The following is a 20,946-nucleotide window of genomic DNA, read 5'->3' as shown; positions in this document are numbered from 1 at the left end:
ATAAGAGAATATTTAGTTAGTCACTATCCCTGAGACCAAGCTCTGTTATATCCTAATTATGGAAATTTGAATTATATATAAGGAATCCCAGAAATCCATAAGCCACAATTATTACTACCTAGTGTTCCCTGTTCCTGTATTTCAGAGGTTATTTTCTGACCTCCTAGTATCAGAAGAACACCTGAAGTTCCAAATGCATTCATTCTCCTTGCTGAGGAAAGAGCAGGGCAGCTCCTTTGTTCAGGGCTTCTGAGAGCTGGAAGGAGAAGTAAGTGCCTGAGTGTTTGTGAACAGGAAGGAGGCGACTGTGCCATGCTGTGGCTAAGCTGCTGGCACAGAGATACACAGCCGAGTCCCCTTGCTCTGTGTGCTGGATCATCAGGGTGGAGATAGATCCCTCAGGCCTCTCTGCAGAGAACCGATCACTGAACAGCCCTGATCTGTCTTGTTGAGCTTCATTCTGGAAGTAAGTCAGAAACTCTGGGCCCTGCCCCAAGGTCTGTCGGTACCAGTAAAGGCGGTTGTGTTCGGAAATTGGAACACACTTGAAAGATACATTCTGTCCCGTCTTTGTGATCTTGTGTCTGGGGTCTTGGGAGACTCCAGCATCTGCGTGATCTGTGGAGATAGAAGTTGGGAACAGGAGGAAAACAATTGTAGTCATCACGCACACATACACACACACACGTGCACACACACACACACAGACACAATGTGATTGCTTGGTGTTCTAAGGACTCACCTGCCCACAGGACACACAGGGCCACCCAGCAGAGGAGCCTGGTGCCCATGACAGGGTCAGGGCAGGATGCGAGCTTTACCAGATCAGGGTCACTGTGAGCAGGAGCAGAGAAGGAGGTACGTCCCTGTCCCCACAGAGCAGTTCCCACAGTGACATCACTGAGCCTCAGGATCACCTGATACTGATTAATTAAGTCTAAGATAGCAGCAACTCTGATGCGCACCACTTTATTATGTACCAGCAAGAAAGAAAATAATTACTGTCACTCATCAGAAACAATAAACAGTGTAACACCGTGAAGCATACAATTCATGAAAAGTGATAAGTCAGAAGTGGGTTTCCACACACACAGCTTCTGTTAGGTCCGTTTTGTTTTCCCCACTCAGCCCTCCAGGGGGTTGCTGCCCGCATTCCACCCTCCACCTCTGGGAAGTCTTCTCACTTCTCTTATTCCTTTCACCTTGTCGGCTGGACGTGCCACCTGGCTGCTTCAACAGCACTTTACACAGAAGATCCCAGTACTGACTGTCAACCTTCCTTGGAGATCTCCTGTTTCTGGCTCTGTTCCTGCATTTTCCTGCCCATCCATGGTCTGGGTAGGAGTGGGAGGTGTTTGGGAAGTGAAGGAGAGAATTGCTGGTCTTTTTCCTGAAAGAGTTTGAATTCACAGCTCAGAGGGGTAAGGGAAGAAATGTTGCCTCCGGCAGGCACCAAGCTGAGTTGGGATCTTCAACTCATTCTAAAGGTTAAAAAAAGAACAATTAAACAATTCCCCATATGAATGTATTAATCTCAATACTGTTTCTTTTTTGTCTCCACTACTTATCACGACACCTCCTGTGTTTCTAAGTCACCTCTGAAATAAATAAATGTTCCACAGCCTTTAGAAAGAGTCAGAACTGTTTTACCCTTGACATTCTGATGGGAGTAGTACAATTAAAAAATAGGGAGTTGAATTAATCCTTGGGGTTCCTAACAGTCTGTATTATGAGCAATTAATTTCTCATTTTCATTCCTAACTTAACTCTCAAAACTCCATGGGCACCGTCTTTCATGTGAGGGACAATAGTCACAATTCCTCTCACCGCAGGCAAGTTAGACCCAGATTTGAGAAGATCCTGCAAAGTGGAGGAAAAGTTTGAAGCAAAGCAGAGGAGATGGTTGAGCAAGGTCTTTGCTGCTGGCAAAAGGAGACCCACAGAATCCCACGCCCCTAGGGGACATGTGTCCAGCTTATGGAGTGAGATGTTTGGTTGACCAGCTTGGAAAATGCCATTGTACCTTCAATCTCAGAAGTGCTACATCACAATAGTATAAAATTCATGCTGGTGCATTTCCAGCTGACATTGCTTCCCATAGATGATGCCAAAAGTAGCATGTATTCACACCTGTTACTGCTCCATCCCCGTTACCTGCTTTCAAGAGGTCTGTGTGAGCACAGGGTCATGAATGGAGATAGAACCTGGAGCTAGGACCTATGAGGCTGTATAGGGAATGTTTGGAACTGAGGCACAGCAGTTGCAGGGACAGGGATTTCCCAAAAAGGTTTCTCGAGCCACCTGCTTCCAGGAGACAAAGCACAACTGAGCAGAGGAACGTGGAATCCCCTCATGCTCTGAAAGGGAAATTGTTGTTTTTAACACAGACCCCATACGTTTTCAAAATACATGGTTCCTCTGGCAAGGCTTGGCATACTTAGAGCTGAGATTCCCCCAGGTGCATCCAGTACACACTTAGTTTTGAGAAACCAAGGCATGTCCAGCACCCAGGAGAAGAGCCTGGATCCCATGGGAGACTGAGCAGGTAGAGGCCGTTCGGAGCTCTGGTGCTGCAAGAGGCCAGGATCTGTCATGAACCTGTGCCTGGCAAGTGTGTGTCTGTGATGGTGCTGTTGCTGCTCATGTCACAGTTCACAGGTCTCCCTGGCATGGTTCAAGGTCCCTTTTCTTCCCACCCAGTCAGTTTTCTCCTGCACTAACTCCTACACAGCAAGGGGTACAGAGCTGAGAGAAGCTGGATTCAGAGTAGATCCCTATTCTCACAGGTTTTCTGGTGGTTCTCTGAATTGTGCTGCCTGACCCGCCTCTAGGTGTGGATCTGGGATGGGGATGGGAATGGGGATGGGAAGACCCCCTAGGTGTCCATCATAGCACATCTTCCTCTGTAGCTAACAAAGAATCAGAGACCTTTGCCTACTGGATTTTAATCCTGTTCGAAGGTCTTCACAGGTCTGAAACCACCTGCACATCCTGTAATAGTGAGGGTTTACGTTTTCAGAGTTATATTTTCAGGGTTTGTAAGGTGGACTTCTTATTTCAGATATATGAGTGTATATATGAATATATTTTAACATCTCACATTCAATACCGATTCACAGTGTGGGTCATTACCTGTCATTTGTCTAGAAAGCTTTCTCATTCCTTGATCAAGCTGCATGGTGTAATCATGACTCTCCCAGTTGTCAAATCTTGACCTTCCTTCCATAGGGGCTGGGGGCTACCTGGGATTTGATCCCTGTATGTACTCGTATATCTAAAATACTCTTCACTCAACCCTACTGCTTCACTTAACAGTTCTCCCTCTCCCTACCCCTTCTACTCCTGATAATCCTGCTCATTCCATGACCAATAATACTTCAAGGGTACTCAAGTAATAGAGTAACTTTAACCCTAACCCCCATAAGAATGGACCCACACATCAAGCCAATATTGGAAGTAAAACTTCACTTTAAAAAGCTACTAAAGAAAATGACCAAATGGCCCAGATTTTGCAAACTGCCAACACACTAAGTCCATCTTAGCTCTGTAGCACCAGCAAATTGTACCTGAAGGTGAGTCACTGCCACCATCTTCTGGGAGAAATTTGACTTGTGATTCCTCCAGGGTTTCATAAGCTTTCCCCTGGGATTTCTCTTTGTCTATTTCCTGAGCTCATCACCTTCTCCTAGACCCAGCCAACACCCTTTCACCCTTTCACCTCTCAACTTGCCAACAAGTTAGAGACTCTTAGAGTAGAAAAGGCCTTAGAAATAATCTTGTTTCCATTTCCAGGTGTGCTTTGGAAGGTGGACTTGTTGCTAACACAGCTACTTGTCTTTAATTTCCAAAGAAATCACTCCCTCAGGTGTGCATCTGTGCTGAGACCTAAAAAATCCATTAGGAGACAGAAGAGGGTTGCATCACAGCTACACAGCTTAGAATTTGATATAATATATCCTTTGTCTTCGACAGCCTGCGGCCACTCTGCCGTCTTCCCAACTGTCCCTCCCCACTGCCTGCGTTTCCTTTTCTGTGATTCAAAGAAATAAGATTCGCCCAATTTTAGAATACAGGAACATTTACCAATTTCTGCCCCATGAGAGTCTGTCTTTGAACTCTGAGGTATTTATTAAACAAACTGTGACTCCATTGGCCGTGCCATTTTTCCCTTCGTCACCAGCCTTCACAAAGCAAAGGAGATGTATAGGTGTTCACTTAACCTTGAAAATAAATTATCCCACCTTCCAACTACTTAAAAGAAAAACTGACTAAAATCAGATGGGATTCTAGTTAACATTGTTTTCCTCTACATTTAGTGTATGGGAAGTGACCACTTAGTTGCTTCTCCATCCCTCATTTTAACAACTCTTCACAGAGCTCCCTGGCTTAGTTTATCCACATTGATGTCCCTTCTACATCTTGTGAAGGGAATATTTTTTTTCAAAGCTCTGATCTTCTGGTTCCAGACCAATAACCACTTACCTGGCTAGTACCTCCCCACTGCCAACACCATGATACTTGTACCTGCAGTGCTGTAGGGTACACAGACCGCCCTACCCCTGGTGTCCAATTTGAAAAAAAACCCGGATGGTTCTGGACTTCCCCTCCCTCAAACTCCAGTGACCCCTCTATCAATCCCACACAGAAGCAAGCAGTCTGTCCTTCATCTGCCTCCAACATTTATTAGCTCGGAGACCATGGGCAAGGCCATTCATTACCGTTCCTGGACTTTAACCTCATTTGGCCTCATCTATAAAACAAGACTAACATTCCCTTCAATGCTTTATGAGGATTAACTGAGATATTGTGTAGTCTCTGGTAGGTTTGATAAATGTCTATCCTTTTATCTCTTCCTGTCTCCTCATGCAGGAGAAACCAATGGAGCTCTCAGACCTGCCAGGACTATGAGTGATGGAAAAGCTGGAATCATCAACTGAGTGGTGGAGTGAGGAGAACCAGGAAGCATAAATAGGCCATTCAGTCACTTTAGAAAAGATCTAGCAGAATTTAGGAGTCAGAAAATAGAGCACGAATGTACCTGTCTACCCTCATTATACAATATGAAGCAGCTAATAGGAGCAAGTTAGGTCTATATCAACCAATCTGGAACAATAAAGACCAAGGTATATTAACAGAAGAGTATGCATGTGACAGGTAAAGTCTACAGGTGAACCCATTTTCTGTAGGTGTACTTGGATGGAAAGGTATGCATGAACACAGAAAAGAGGGGTGAAAAGAGGCAAACCAGAGTGTTAATATTGGTTACCAATGGAAGGTGGGATTGGATTTGAGAGCATTATTGAAATTTTCTTTATATGTTATTTAATTTGTTTATTTAAAAATCTTCACCACATACAAGCTTTAAGTTACACCTTTCATCTGGTGTCAGACTTTGTAGTTTCTAAATGGGCAAAGTATAGAGAGCTTCTGTTTATGGAACCCCCTATAGAGGCCCATTTTTTGTAATAAACCGAGGATAAAGTAAAAGCGCGCAAGCTCCTGGTGAACACAGCCAGTCTCTGACTGCTGAGGAGGGTGAGCATCGGGGTTGACACATTTGATGGTGAGGTCGGTTTGTGCTGATTATGAACTAATAAGGCTTCTACCCCTGAAAGTCTGATCACCACGGGGAAGTGGAGGATCTCACTCCTTGTTCTAGAACAGGCTTTGAATAGCCCCCTGATTGGAAAAGGAAGAGAAATGAGCACCCTCTAGTGCCTACATTTCCAAACTCAGTGAGAGCTCGTTTTACATTTTTCAAGCTTATGTTTCTGATCCAATTAGTAGTAGTATTATGATGTCGATTGTAATGATATTCCAGCATTTATTAACAGCACACAGCTTTCTCAAATGCAGCTTTAGCGAGTGGGTGGAAGAAAATACTGCCCTAGGAAAGATGTTCTAACTTTGGTCTGTATAAGGTTCAATTATTTAAAATAGCTAGTCTATTTTTGGTCTTTATTGCCTAAGAGGTAAAACTTCATTCGTCTTTAAAACTTGGATGCAAATCATTCCAGCAAAATTGGGGCTTCCTTCTATCTGTGGGCCATCCTTAGTGACTGTATATTTGATTATTTCCACCCAGGATGGCTCTCACAATTCCTCAGGGACTAACACATAGCCCTGCTCTGTAAATGGAGCCTCTGTCTCACAACCAGCCTTTCCTGACTGGCAAAGGAGGGGAACAAGCAAAGGTCTCTGCTCAGTGCCCTGCACCAAAATCAGGTGTGGGCTGGGGGAAGTTGGTGACCATGAGCTCTGTGTCTCTGGCATTGCCCACCAATTCATGGAAATGGACACCCATAATATCGCTCAGTGTATCAGGCACCATGGCCTCAAAGCCACCCAAAGGGATATTTGTGCCTTGGGAAAACTCTCCCTAAGAGAATGGGGAAGTCATTTGTTTTCTTCTTCATCACCTTTTAATTCCAGTGTTTGACATTATGTTTCTGATCACTCTCTCAGAGTGCTTAGGTGCCGTGTCTGTGAGACTCCCAAATCCAGGACACCTGTGAGGGAAGGCGATTGAATAAGGAGACAAGCCAGGAGGGCGATGGGCAGATAGGAAATTCAGTCGTGTAGAAAGGCTTGTGATCTTGTAAATTTGTTTGAGTTCTTTGTAGGTTCTGGATATTAGCCCTTTGTCAGATGAGTAGATTGCAAAAATTTTCTCCCATTCTGTAGGTTGCCTGTTCACTCTGATGGTAGTTTCTTTTGCTGTGCAGAAGCTCTTTAGTTTAATGAGATCCCATTTGTCAATTTTGGCTTTTGCTGCCGTTGCTTTTGGTGTTTTAGACATGAAGTCTTTGCCCATGCCTATGTCCTGAATGGTACTACCTAGGTTTTCCTCTAGGATTTTTATGGTATTAGGTCTAACATTTAAGTCTCTAATCCATCTTGGATTAATTTTCGTATAAGGAGTAAGGAAAGGATCCAGTTTCAGCTTTCTACTTATGGCTAGCCAATTTTCCCAGCACCATTTATTAAATAGGGAATCCTTTCCCCATTTCTTGTTTCTCTCAGGTTTGTCAAAGATCAGATGGCTGTAGATGTGTGGTATTATTTCTGAGGACTCTGTTCTGTTCCATTGGTCTATATCTCTGTTTTGGTACCAGTACCATGCTGTTTTGGTTACTGTAGCCTTGTAGTATAGTTTGAAGTCAGGTAGCGTGATGCCTCCAGCTTTGTTCTTTTGACTTAGGATTGTCTTGGAGATGCGGGCTCTTTTTTGGTTCCATATGAACTTTAAAGGAGTTTTTTCCAATTCTGTGAAGAAACTCATTGGTAGCTTGATGGGGATGGCATTGAATCTATAAATTACCTTGGGCAGTATGGCCATTTTCACGATATTGATTCTTCCTATCCATGAGCATGGTATGTTCTTCCATTTGTTTGTGTCCTCTTTTATTTCACTGAGCAGTGGTTTGTAGTTCTCCTTGAAGAGGTCCTTTACATCCCTTGTAAGTTAAACAACCCCATCAAAAAGTGGGCAAAGGATATGAACAGACATTTCTCAAAAGAAGACATTCATACAGCCAACAGACACATGAAAAAATGCTCATCATCACTGGCCATCAGAGAAATGCAAATCAAAACCACAATGAGATACCATCTCACACCAGTTAGAATGGCAATCATTAAAAAGTCAGGAAACAACAGGTGCTGGAGAGGATGTGGAGAAATAGGAACACTTTTACACTGTTGGTGGGATTGTAAACTAGTTCAACCATTATGGAAAACAGTATGGCGATTCCTCAAGGATCTAGAACTAGATGTACCATATGACCCAGCCATCCCATTACTGGGTATATACCTAAAGGATTATAAATTATGCTGCTATAAAGACACATGCACACGTATGTTTATTGCAGCACTATTCACAATAGCAAAGACTTGGAATCAACCCAAATGTCCATCAGTGACAGATTGGATTAAGAAAATGTGGCACATATACACCATGGAATACTATGCAGCCATCAAAAAGGATGAGTTTGAGTCCTTTGTAGGGACTTGGATGCAGCTGGAATCCATCATTCTTAGCAAACTATCACAAGAACAGAAAACCAAACACCGCATGTTCTCACTCATAGGTGGGAACTGAACAATGAGATCACTCGGACTCAGGAAGGGGAACATCACACACCGGGGCCTATCATGGGGAGGGGGGAGGGGGGAGGGATTGCATTGGGAGTTATACCTGATGTAAATGACGAGTTGATGGGTGCAGCACAGCAACATGGCACAAGTATACATATGTAACAAACCTGCACGTTATGCACATGTACCTACCCTACAACTTAAAGTATAATAATAATAAATAAATTAAAAAAAAAAAAAAAAAGAAAAAAAAAAGAAAGGCTTGTGATCCAGCGACTCATCCATGACAGGGATTTCTCATCTGTTTCCAGGACTCATTTGATCTTAGGAGGTGAAGGGATAGAGGGTCCCATTTAATGCGTACGGACTTCTGGAACAGTCTATGTGGGAACTCAGAGGGCCTTTCAATATCTGTTCTTTATTCTTTCAAGATTGATCAGTGGCACCTGGAACCGCTGTTGGTACTGACAATAAAATGGAGAACAAAACATCCACAATTTGTAAAATGATGCATTTTACATTCTAGAATGCAAGAGAAGTGTCAAATAGTCACACAAAGTCAGAGAAAATGACTATGGTGCTAAATCTAAGAATATTAATGCATATTATAAGCTGTGAGCATTTACAATAAGGAGGTGCAGCCTAGGAAAACTGTTGAAGGAGTGTGTCCCTAGAGATGGTGGTAGCTAAACTGAGATTTGGAGAAAGAATAAAAAAGAAGAGACTTGTGATGACCCAGAGGTTACAACATGTAGTAGAAAGGTCTTTGGTGGGAGGAGCATGACGCATGACGAATGGCCTGAACTGAGGCATCTGTGATTGACATGGAGATGAGGGTGCAGAGGAAGGGAGAGGACAGCTGGGAGCAGATATCACATGGAGGAGGCTGAGGACTGATATGAGAGTGATGTGGGGAAGATGGAGTTGTGAAGAACATAGATTTGTGTTGTCAATGCTGTCTGCAAATAAACAATTTCAAATGAACTTTCCTTTCTGAGAGCAACTGAGTAAGAGGACTTCTGAGGTCAGAGCTGTAGGAGGGGCCGGAAGAGAGGCTGCTTCTGCTCACATCACGGTGACATGTGTTCCCCCGTCCAGCTGAGACTGGCCTAGGAGAGCTGCTCAGAAATCTGAGGGCCCCAGACTGGGCAGTATTGGGGAAACTCCTATGGGACAATGTCTTCCACTGCCTGGATCATGGTCTCGTGAAGACAAGGCCACCTGTATCTTCCACTGAGCTCTATGTGCAGAGGAAAGTGGCTGTGGGGAGGAGGCTGGTACAAGAGGGCATAGAGGTCTGGGAGAGGCTGTTGGACACCAAGGCCACCTATTTGGCTTTGAGAGAAAGGCACAGACCCTCAGGGATTTCTCTGTAGTGTGTGCTGGGATTAATCAGCTGTGCACCAGCTTCAGCTCCTATTAATGCCTACACATGTAGTCATGGATGACAGTCTCACGCATCTCCGTGCCACTTCATGTCTTGCCTTTGTTCTCTGGTATCTTGGGATCTGGTTGTCCCAGCTTCTGTAAAGTCTGTGAAAGAAGGAGGTTAAGTGTCCAAGGAGGGACTCCAATAATGTAGACCAGAGGTAAAGGCTTAGGCTAGGATGCGGTTAGGCAAGAAAGAGGCTTTAGGGGACTCACCTGCCCCCGGGGGGCAGAAGGCCACACCACTGAGGAGTCTGGTGGTCATGGCAGGGTCAGGGAAAAATGGGCCAATAGTGGGGAGTTTTTACAACTTGTGTGTTGGGGACATAATTCCGGGCTGTAAGTAGAGCCAACTGGTGATTCCACTGCCCCTGCCAGCCAGTGACTCTGTCCTCTGCCTGCTATTCCTCCCTCTACCTGCTGCAACCTTCACCCTAGAGTCAAGTCATAAACCTTCACCCATTTGGTCTCTGCTCCTGGCTGCCTTTCTTCTACAAGACAACACACTGACAAGGGTCGTGATCATTTGTCCTCCACCTACCATCAGCTCCTCCTACCATCACCTACCATCAGCTCCCAGTGTCCACTTTAGGGCTCTGTTTGACAGGCTATTTCTTCTTCACTGAACATGTGTGCTTCCCTCCCATTCCTAGGTCTCTGGCTTATTTCTTACATAAGATATATTTCAGGTACATTTATTCTTAGTGGGGAAAATCCAAAATTAAATTTTAGCAGAGTAAATTGAGAAAACTATGCTTACACATTTATATGAGAAAGCGCTTTTTGTCTACACACGAAAAAAATTGTTATTTTGTTGCATTAAATTATATTCTTGTGCATCAAAAAACACCATAAAAATTAAAATATAAGTTGTAGACTGGGGAAAGACATGGGAAATGCATATAAATGATTTTTTTAAAGTGTGAAATTTAACATTCCTCAAAGTTGCTACTGAAGAGGCCATAGTAATGACCCCTGAAGACATCTGAGACTCTACTGCAGCCCTGCTGGTCACTAGAGGACAGTGTGAGGGCTCTGACTTACTGACCAGGATGCAGAAGGTGATGATGGAGCAGGGGAGTAAGTGGAAAATGTATGGACTAGTTTGTTTCCTACTTCTGGTCCTTACAAGCCAGGAGACACGGGAAAATGACTCAATGTCCCTGAGCCTCCCATCTATAAAGGAAGAATAAGAATGTTTGATGTGCAAGACTATTGAAAAGCTCTAAGCTATATAAGAAATGCAAAGAATCAAGCACACATCTGGGGCTCAGCAGTCACTCTTGTACTGAAGTTACCCAGGAAGTGACAAGCTGCAAGAGGATGCAGCAGAGAAGCGGGCACTCTCAGAGCACAGGAAACCTGGGCTCTGTTGGTTGGGAGAGCTTCATGCTCGGTAGGACAGAAGACATGCCTTCCAAACAACTGAAAGCTTCCCTTAAAGGAGTGGAACCCGGGTGGGGCCTACAGCTCTCAAGTGAAAGCTAAGGCAGGAAGTTTATATACAGAATGTCAGTGACTCTGCCAGGCTGTGCCAAGCTGCTGGCACAGAGATACAGGGCCGAGTCCCCCAGCAACAAGGCGCTCACATTCAGCTCAGAGCTATAGTTAGGGAACTGGTGACCTGAGAATCGATCAGGGAAGTTTCCTCTGCCTCTGTCTTCCCCCCGATAATACTGAAATATCAACTGGGGCCCCTGACCGAGTGCCTGTTGGTACCAGGACACAGTGTTGTGCCCAGAGATAGGAGAGCATCTCAGAGTCACTTGCTGTCCTCTCGTTTTGATCAGGTGCGTGGGACTTTGGACGACTCCAGCGTCCACTGGGCCTGTGGGAAAAGCAGGTGGAGGATGAGCTCAGGAGACAGCCTGGAGGCCCTCCCCAAGGTAAAGTGGAGGACACAGGGGTGGGAAAGCTGAGAATGGGGCTGCTGTCCTGTGCACAGGACTCACCTGCTCCCAGGAGACAAAGCAGCGCCCAGCAGAGGAGCCCGGGGCCCATGGCACAGTGGGGCAGGCAGCACTGCACCTGATGCAGGGCTTGGTCCTCCTGGGGAAGAGCTGAGTGAGTTCTGGGCCTTGATTTCCTGATGGGAGGGGTATCCTGTGATGTCGCTGTCCTGTGTCCTCCCCAGGCAGGCTTCCTTAGGTCTAGTGCTCCACGGACCCTGGACTCTACCTGTCCTGCAGAACTGGAGGGATGGGTGAAGGCAGAAGCTTCTGTGATGATACAGTTGATCCTCTGCCTACACCTCCCCACTCACAGGCTGCCTCATCACCCTCTCACCTTCCTCCCACCTAGTGCTGCAGTGCTCCATGCTGGAGCTCACACACCTGCCCATCAGCAGAGGGTGAGGAGCCTGTGATTAAACCTCAGGTTCCAGCTCTTCCTGACTGTCCTCACATCATCTCTCTGATGCTAGATTCACACCAATGTTTCTTATCATATTTTCCTGTCCCAGGCAACATTCCCAGCCCCTTTCCTGAGTGGCCAGCGGTGCAGAGTCCCCAATATCAGGTCCATCTGATCAGATCCAAAGCAGACCTGGGTTGTCTGTAAATTATCAAGAGTACAGTTTCCCCAGAAATTATTCTGGGGCCTCATCAGCTCACAGCACAGACCTAACCAGCTTGGGACTCAGCATCCTCAAGGCCATCCTATATGTAGTGCTCTGGACAGATCCACCGTGCCTTCAGATCCACCGTGCCTTCAGAAGCTGACCCCAGTGTATCATGTTAACTGTCTCCCCTTTTCTCTAACTCCAGAGTGAGTTTGGCTTATGGGAGACAGGACAGCAGAGGGAGGTAGGGTCACCATCTGTGCTGGTTTGCAAAATCTATTCCCTTGGCTCCCTTCTTGCTGGGTTAAAATTCCTGGTGCCTGAAAGTAGTCACACAGGAGCCTGAATGCTTAGCCGCTTAGATACTTCTTTCAGCAGATATCCTAGCAAATGGGTCATAATTTTTTTATTCCATAAAGTCCTAGAACAGGACACAATTTTGCCAAGGTTTTTGCTACTTACAACAAGGATAACATTTACTTCAATTTCTGATACCCTGTTCCTCATTTCACCCTGAGCCTTCACCAGAATTGTCCTTCATGCTCTGTTTTCAGCAGTCTAGGCTTTTGCTAGTCTGCTTCTCCGCATTCTTCCAACCTCTATCCATTACCCGTTTGCCCTTAACCAAAACTGTTTCCACATTTTCAGGTACTTGTCATAGCAACAGCCTCACTCTCAGCACCATGTTTGCTTTCAATTTCTTTCCTACTGCTATAGAGAAATTCCACAGACTGGGTAATTTACAAAGACAACAGAATTATTTGGCTTATAGATCTGGAGACTGGGAAGTCCAAGATCAAAGGGCTATAACTGATGAGGGCCTCCTGTTGTTATCAAAGGCAGTAGGAAGGGGAAGCAAGCACCGAAGTCAGAGGAAATGACTGAATTCACCCTTTTTATCAGAAAACCATTCCCAAGACCATGAATTCGCTCCCACAATAAGGGCATTGATCTCTTTCTGAGGGCAGATCCCTCATGACCTAGTCATAACTGTCCCACCTCCCAATACCATCACATTGACAAATTTCAACATGAGCTTTCTTGGGGACATGGAAGCGTAGCACACACATCTACACTGAGTCAGTATTTCCACTCTTATGTCTATACTTAAAAGAAAATTTTAAAAAAGAATGCGTATGTCCACAAGAAAGAATTCCACAAGAATGTTCACAACAACTTTATTCCTAATAGTTGAAGACAGGAGTAATGTGGATCTCCATCAACAGGAGCGTGGATCAACAAGCTGTGGTGTATTTCTGCCATGGAATATTAGTCATAAGAGAGAATGACCTACTGATACAACAATATGAATACACTTCAGAAATACTAATTTTGGAGAAAAATAACTCAATAAAAATGTTATATAATTCCATTTATATGGAGTTCAGGAACAGACCAACCTAGTCAATGGTAATTAAAATAAGAAAAGTTTTGGCCAGGCGCAGTGGCTCATGCCTGTAATCCCAAAAATTTGGGAGGCTGAGGCGGGCAGATCATGAGGTCAGGAGTTCGAGACCATCGTGGCTAACATGGTGAAACCCTGTCTCTACTAAAAATAGAAAAAATTAGCCGGGTGTGGTGGGCATCTGTAGTCCCAGCTACTCCAGAGGCTGAGGCAAGAGAACGGTGTGAACCTGGGAGGCGGAGCTTGCAGTGAGCTGAGATCACGCCACTGCACTCAAGCCTGGGCTATAGAGTGAGAGTTGGTCTCTAAATAAATAAAGAGATAAATAAGAAAAGTTTTTATTTCTGGGATAGAAATTGATTGGAAAGGAGCATGATGACACTTTCCTGCACGACGGAAATTTTTTCATAATCATTTCAGTTACTGTTGCACTGGCATATGCATTTGTCAAAATGTACCAGGATGTCCTTGTATTAATATTTCTGTTTTACTCTCTATTGTGCTTTCATAAAAGGTATTACTAAAAAGTAAACAGCTAAATTGCATAAAATATGGGAGTCATTTACAAATGTATGCTTGTATTCTGTATAGCCCAATTTTAAAATGAATCACACAAAAATGAGAAAAGACAGGAACGCACCTATCTGTGTAAGTTATGGAGAATGTGAATAGTGCTTGGTGACTGACGTGGCAACATTGAAATTTGGCATCAAAATAAGCTCAACTGCTGAGTGGGCTGAAAAACAACTAGGACCAAAATCAAGGAAAGCTGTAGACAAACAAAAACCTTAAAAAATATCTTCATATGCTGTTGAAATCATTCTGAGAACCATGAGCTGCTACAAATTTCATAACTTGGAAAATTGGGCATTCATCAGTCTCACAATTGAGACTTTCCTTTCATTTTTGCTTTGAACAGATTGGCCAATTTTTGAATTGATTTTTTTGCCAAGCAAGAAGCTTACTCTCCTCTTTGTGAGTGGGGTCCTGGGTGACCTGGGCCTCCCCCTTTGGCAGCCTCACAGAGGGGAGTTGGGCACAGCACAGACACATGGGCTTCCCTGCACATGCGGTTTGCACTCCCTGTAAAGCCCAGCTGTGGACCTCACAGTCCTGTAGTTAATGGATCCAAACTAAAGAAACCTTGCTTTCAGCTTCACCTGTTAGTGCTAAAGAGGCGTTGGCTTTACCTGTTAGTGCTAAAGAGGCGTCAGCTTTACCTGTTAGTGCTAAAGAGGGATACAGGCTGGATAAAAATAAAAAGTTTGCTCAATATTATTCTGTAATATTTAACAAGAAAATCCATTGAGGAGTTCATGGATTTTCATCCAAGCAAAAGTCATGATAATAGCTGAATTCCTTCCTTAATCTACCCTGATAGGACTCAAACACTGCTCTATGCCCACAAGTACTTAGTACAGACTTATGTATAGTCTCTTTTGTATAATTCTACTAGTCTGTTATCTTCAGGTCTAACGCCACAGTTTGCTGCATCTACTAACATTTTCCTTCAATAGTTTGTTTACTTAGGTGTTTCAGAAATTGTTATCAATATTTTTTGTCCTCCAGAGAACACATGCTCTGTGCCCAATGGAATCTCAGCCAAGGTGATGTTATCAGTAAGACTTATGAAGTTGTAGAATCCCAGAACACTCAACAGGTAAAAGGTGTCACCTGCTGAGACCTGCAGAGAGGATGAGGTGCAGCAGAGATGCACTGGGATCAGGGCACAACCTACCCTTCACTTGTCCCTTTTCCTCTGAGGCAGTTGCTCCTCTGTCTGCACCTGCCCCAACACCAAGGCTGCCTGGCCAACATTCTTCAACTGTAGATCTCATTAAAGATTAGAGGGACTTCCCGCCTCTTGCACAGCTGTAGGTAGCCTGGCAATAACGGAAAACTGCTGCAACATCTGCATAATATTGCATCCAAGCCCTAATTTTTCTTAACCCTTTCCCTCCTAGGCTGCTCTCCCAGAATCCCCAGAGCCCTTCAGATCCCAGTGGACCACAGTGCCGTCTTGTGGCCAATAAGTGAAGTTTCATCATTGTTTATTCTGCAATGGCCCAAGGAATACTGGGAAGTGTCTGCAGAGTGAGCTGGAAAAGTATTCCAGAAGTGCCATTCCGCACGTTTTATGAGCAGCTTCCCTAAACCCTAATTCCAACATTAGTTCTAACCCTGACTGTTGCTTTCAGTTACCAATCTTAATATCCCACCCTCATTCTGAATAACTCTTATCACATAGCTCCAGTTATAGTCTAACTTTTTCTCCCTTAAAACTACCATCTAAAGAGAGAGGAACAAAATGAGAGGAACGAAAGGAAGTAATATTTGGTTTTAAATAGTAAGAAAACATGTACACTGAAACACAAAGAGATTATTTAATCTGAATCACTAAACAAAAACGTCCTCCAAAAATGACAATGTTACCCCAACAGTATAGATCAGCAAAAGGTGAAGTCAAATGTCTATTAATAAAAAGTAAAATTGAAATATATAAAATGAGACCTCTTACAAGGCAACAAGCAATGGTGGCGGGAGCAGTACCTAATGCAGAAAATAAGGATGGATATAGCTAAGACTAGCAAAGGGGTTGTTTCAGGAAATGATCAGCTTGTACAATGCGCATCCACTGATCTGAGCAGCAAACAGGGAAGAGATGATTCCGGCCAAGGCAGAGGAACAGCGGGAGATGAGAACACGCTGGTGCAAAATAGTGTCATAAGGAAGCAAATCAGCCTGGGGACTGTGGATTACATGACTTTTCTTTCTCCTATCTCCTGTGACAGCTGAACTGGACCATTTTCCTCTCCAAGGATTTGTTCCTGCACCCTGAGTTAGATGCCCCTGGGATTTGCTCCTCCTCAGCTTCCCATGGGTGAACTCACTCTCCCTCCTTGTTCAGCACGGTCTGAAGGAGAAGTCATCTCTCCCTCCCCTTCAATCCCACAGTATTAGGGATTGGCACAGACTTCTCAATTGGCATCAACCTCTCTCATTGCATGCTCACATGCCCCCTAACTGAGCCTTTTCATTTCCACTAGACTGAAAGTTAGATGTGGGCAATGAAATCTAACACCTTTATCATAGGATGCACAAGTGACTACTCTCAAAATTATTGCTGTTTCTTTCACTGCCTTGGGTTATAGCTAAACAGGAAAAAAAGGCACAATTTCTTAATGTGACTTAACCACAAAAACCTTCCCAAGTGCCAAAAACAATATAACTACCAAGGGATTGCACTCCTCATTGGTGAGATGGCAAAAAAAAAAAAAAAAACAGAAAACAAAGAAAATTTTGTCAAATACTTTAAAAGAGACCCAGAATTCCAGTCCCTCTTATACAAACATTATTGTACAGCCTCCTTCTAACTAAGAGACAGGCAGAGCCATCCCTGTGCCTGCACCTGGCAGGAAAGCCCTGCTGGAGTCTGTGGGGAGCTGGCGAGGATGAACCTTGGTGACTCTGCCCCCAGAGCAGGGATTCTCAGGGAGCTCTGGACAACTTCCAGGGACTCAGATGGAGAGTGGCCATACTCAGTCTTGGAGAGGATAATATGTGGGATGAAAGGAGAATACTTTAGGCTGACCTCTCAGCCTAAAGTAAAAGCAGAGTCATTCCTGACTGGGGTGGAGCTGCTTAGTTTCCAAAGCAAAAAAGTCCTTGTTTCAGGGTCTGCTGGTGACACAGAAGAATAGTGGGGCTATACGTGGTTCACAACCTAGAGTTGCTGCTTGGCCATCTGTGTTCCCAATGACTCCAGCATCTGAATATTCTATGTGAGGAAAGATAATTTGTAAATAATGAACTGGTTCAGGGATACCTTTAGGGACATTCAAAATGGTTGTCATGTTCTAGATTCGCATGCTTGTAGCAAAAACAGAGCTACAGAGCAAGAGAATTTGGGAGTTGAATAGAAATAGGAATAATCGAGGCCCCCTTAGATGATGGCTTCTAAGAACAAGAGTAGAGGGGAGATAAATTCTGAGCCCTTTTGTCCCCACAAGACATGGCATAACAGGGACATCAGAAAATACTCCAGTGATGTGCTGCTAAACTGGTTGTCTGTGAAGGCCGGGGCATGGCTGGTAGCATTTGCTAATTTCTGTTGTACCAGCATCCCCACCATGGCAGATTTCAAGCGGCCAACACGGCTTCACTGAATGAGGAGCTGGGAAGAGTATGCCTATTTGGTTCTTCTGAGTCACACAAGTTGCCTCCAGCACATCCCTAGACTCAAGAGCAAAGCTTTCAAAGTTCTTCAATGCTTCCTACTCAACACACTAAAAATGAGGCCACAGCAACTATAGCACACCTGCTTATTTTCATGATAGGATCAGAGTGTGAGATCCTGGGTCTTGGAATGGACAAAGGGACATTTGTGCAGAAAAGGGATTTCTGAGTCCTCTGAAGCTGCTGAGACCACAGAGCAAAGAGCTATGCTGGTTGGTTGGGGAGCCACTAGCCTTTGACTTGAAGTAATTGCAATGAAATGTTTCTCCTGCTTAACTTAACAGAATGATTTCGTTAGAACAGAAACCCCTATTCCTTCCTATTTGTTCGTTAGTAACGTCTGCCCTTTGCTCCTTTTGCATGTTCATTCTCAGTATAAATTGGAAGCCCTGCTCACTTTTCTTACATGTTCTTGCACCACCGTTTACAACTGTGGACTGTGTTCTCCTCAGCCTTAGTGTCAGAGCTTGTCCACTGTTAGGACCAGGTGTCTCAGGAGTCACATGGAGGAAAGTGAGAACAGTTAGAGAGGAGGTCTAGGAAGACAAGGAATTCCCATCTGTGCCCTTGCCTTACTTAGTCCCAGGAGACACAGTGCACCCGAGCAAGGAGCGATTTGATGAGGACACAAGAAAAAGTGGGTCCAGAGCAACTCCCCGCCAGTAACCATCATTCTCTGAGGAAAGAAATTTGGTGTCTGTACCACCACAATTTCTGATCAGTGAGTTTGGAAGGACTATGATGCCCCTCCATTTTTTTTTTTTTTTTTTTTTTTTTGAGACGGAGTCTCACTCTGTCACCCATGCTGGAGTGCAGTGGCGCGATCTCAGCTCACTGCAAGCTCCGCCTCCCGGGTTCATGCCATTCTCCTTCCTCAGTCTCTCGAGTAGCTGAGACTACAGGTGCCCGCCACCACGCCCGGCTAATTTTTGTATTTTTAGTAGAGATGGGTTTCACCGTGTTAGCCAGGTTGGTCTCAATCTCCTGACCTCGTGATCTGCCCACTTAGGCCTCCCAAAGTGCTGGGATTACAGGCGTAGGCCACCGTGCCCGGCTGATGCCCCTCTTAGCTATGAAAAATTCAGGGCACCTCTGTCATGGCTGTGTCTGGGACACTGAGTCCTAGACTTGGCGAAGTGGGCTATTGCCGAGGACTCTCAGAAACCCATAATCCATAATCACATCAGCTCTGACCAGTGCGTTTGATTTCATAGATACAAACTGCAGCATCACCCACAGACAAGTGGAAGATTCTATTGCAATATAATCATTGTACTTCTATTTATAGCAAGTACTATATAACACTGTATATTATGAAAAATAAAATAAAAAGGAATAGTTTCAATATTAAAAATAAAACACTTCTTGAGTTAAAGTCCTCAGGAAAATTATTTCAAATCAAATGAGTTGGACAACAACGAAAACACTCAGAGTCTAAAAATTAGATTTCCTGAGGGAATCAAGGTGAACTGGCAGCAGTGGTGAATGCATGCCTGTGTGTATCAGAACAGCAGCAACGGCAAATGGAAACAAAATAAAGGGTACATGTGGCTTAAAGTAGGCAGAAGAAATGAAGTCTTATTGTTATCATGATTATATTTATCACGTAAGGACCACAAAAGTTGCAAAGATCTTTACTTCAAACAGGAAGAGAGGTTTGATATTTTGTTGCAGAAACTTCCAAGGTGACAGGGATAGAAGAGGCTTCAGAAGAAAGATCTTCCTGGGGATGTAGCCTCAGACCTTCCAGATGTCCCAACATATGGAGAAGAGGCATGTTTCCTGCCCTTGACAACCTCATGGATGTGGGCAACACAGCAGCCTCCAAGACCTATAGAAGATGCATGTCTGCCCTGAAGGCTGAGGCTAAGACACCCACTCCTTGCTTGAAGAAGTGAGCTGGTTCCGAGGACTCCTAGAGTGCAGCGGGCCGTGATTGTTTTCACCACCTACATTTGCAGTCACTGTGTTTCAGAAATGAATCTGTGGTCTCTTTCTACCCAAAGGACAGCCGATGTCCAAATCCACCTCTTTCCCATGAAAAGTGAAGAGCAAAGAGAGGCCTCTGTCAAGGGTCTCTGGGAACTGCAGGAGAGCGAAGGATGAGGTTTGTGAACAGGAAGGAGGTGACTGTGCCACGCTGTGGCTAAGCTGCTGGCACAGAGATACACGGCCGAGTCCTGCTGCTCTGTTCGCTGGATCGTCAGAGTGGAGACAGATCCCTCAGGCCTCTCTGCAGAGAACCGATCATTGGGCAGCCCTGATTTGTCTGGTTGAGCTTTATAATTGAAGTAAGTCAGAAACTCTGGGCCCTGCCCCAGGGCCTGTTGGTACCAATAGAGGGCTGCATGACCCAAAATTGGATCACACCTCAGAGCTACATCCTGTCCCTTCTTTATTACTTTGTACCTGGGAGACTGGGAGACTCCAGCACCTGTGTGATCTGTGGAAATAGAATTTGGCAACAGAATAAGGAAAACATTTGTAATCATCACACACACAGACACACACACGCACACACGCACACACACACGCACACACACACACCTACATACAGAAAAAAAAATGAAACTACTTGGTGTTCTGAGGACTCACCTGTCCCTAGGAAACCCAGGACCACCCAGCAGAGGAGCCTGGTGCCCATGGCAGGGTCAGGCCAGGACGGGGGCGTTACCAGATCAGTGTCACTGTGAGCAGGAGCAGAGGATGACGGATGTCCTTGTCCCCACAGGGCAGTTCCCACAGTGACATCACTTCCTCTCTCAATCCCCAGGAACTCAGGGTCACAGCATTTATACTAGAACACACTTGGGTGACACTTTAAATATTTATAACCTCCGTTTTAACAATATCAATGTATGGCTCATCGTTTTGGGCTCCAGAGCTGTCTGGACCCGGAGGCCTCACACTGCATCTCTGAGTTCATCTTCTCATCCTACAGCCGCTCCTCTGTCTGCTGGACATGTCCTGTAGGATGCACCAACACTGCCCCTAACATAGGGCACAAAGAGGTGAGCTCATTGTCTTTCCTGCAAAACAGGATCCCCTCTGCCATCCCCATTCATGCCCCAGACTCCTCCATTCCCCCAGTTACTGGTGCCCAATGGGACTGTCACATCACATGGGTTCCCTTATGAACTGCCCTCATGCCTTTCTTCTGGGATCACTTCCCACCTTTGTTAACTGTAACTCAGAAAAAATACCCATAGAAAATCATCTC

The 20,946-nt window shown here is 44.8% G+C and overlaps 1 protein-coding gene, 1 long non-coding RNA gene and 1 gene segment (V, D, J or C); 1 reads left to right on the top strand and 2 right to left on the bottom strand.

The window, feature by feature from the left end:
- The window catches only part of LOC135969973 (uncharacterized), a 91,075-nt gene extending 74,287 nt beyond the window's left edge, over positions 1-16,788 (top strand). Inside the window, exon 3 of the mRNA XM_065541218.2 lies at positions 11,316-16,788. Coding sequence (XP_065397290.1) covers positions 11,316-11,557 — 242 coding nt within the window. The 3' untranslated portion in view covers positions 11,558-16,788. The remainder of the gene's footprint in view (positions 1-11,315) is intronic.
- On the bottom strand, positions 6-838 carry LOC102140627 (T cell receptor beta variable 7-9-like). The segment is given in 2 exon segments: positions 6-618; positions 743-838. Coding segments are annotated over 2 exon segments (468 nt in total).
- A 3,079-nt stretch (positions 16,789-19,867) lies between the features above and the next one.
- LOC141409943 (uncharacterized) lies at positions 19,868-20,417 on the bottom strand. Its single transcript, XR_012432952.1, has 3 exons — positions 20,322-20,417; positions 20,136-20,169; positions 19,868-19,959 (listed from the first exon to the last, which is right to left on the bottom strand). It is a non-coding gene; the product is annotated as an uncharacterized lncRNA (long non-coding RNA).
- Between the last annotated feature and the right edge of the window lie 529 nt (positions 20,418-20,946).

The sequence above is a fragment of the Macaca fascicularis genome, chromosome 3 (genome assembly GCF_037993035.2).
Source record: "Macaca fascicularis isolate 582-1 chromosome 3, T2T-MFA8v1.1".
Taxonomy (NCBI): Eukaryota; Metazoa; Chordata; class Mammalia; order Primates; family Cercopithecidae; genus Macaca; species Macaca fascicularis.
The sequence above is the reverse complement of the archived record's forward strand: the minus strand, read 5'-3'. Positions and strand labels throughout refer to the sequence as shown.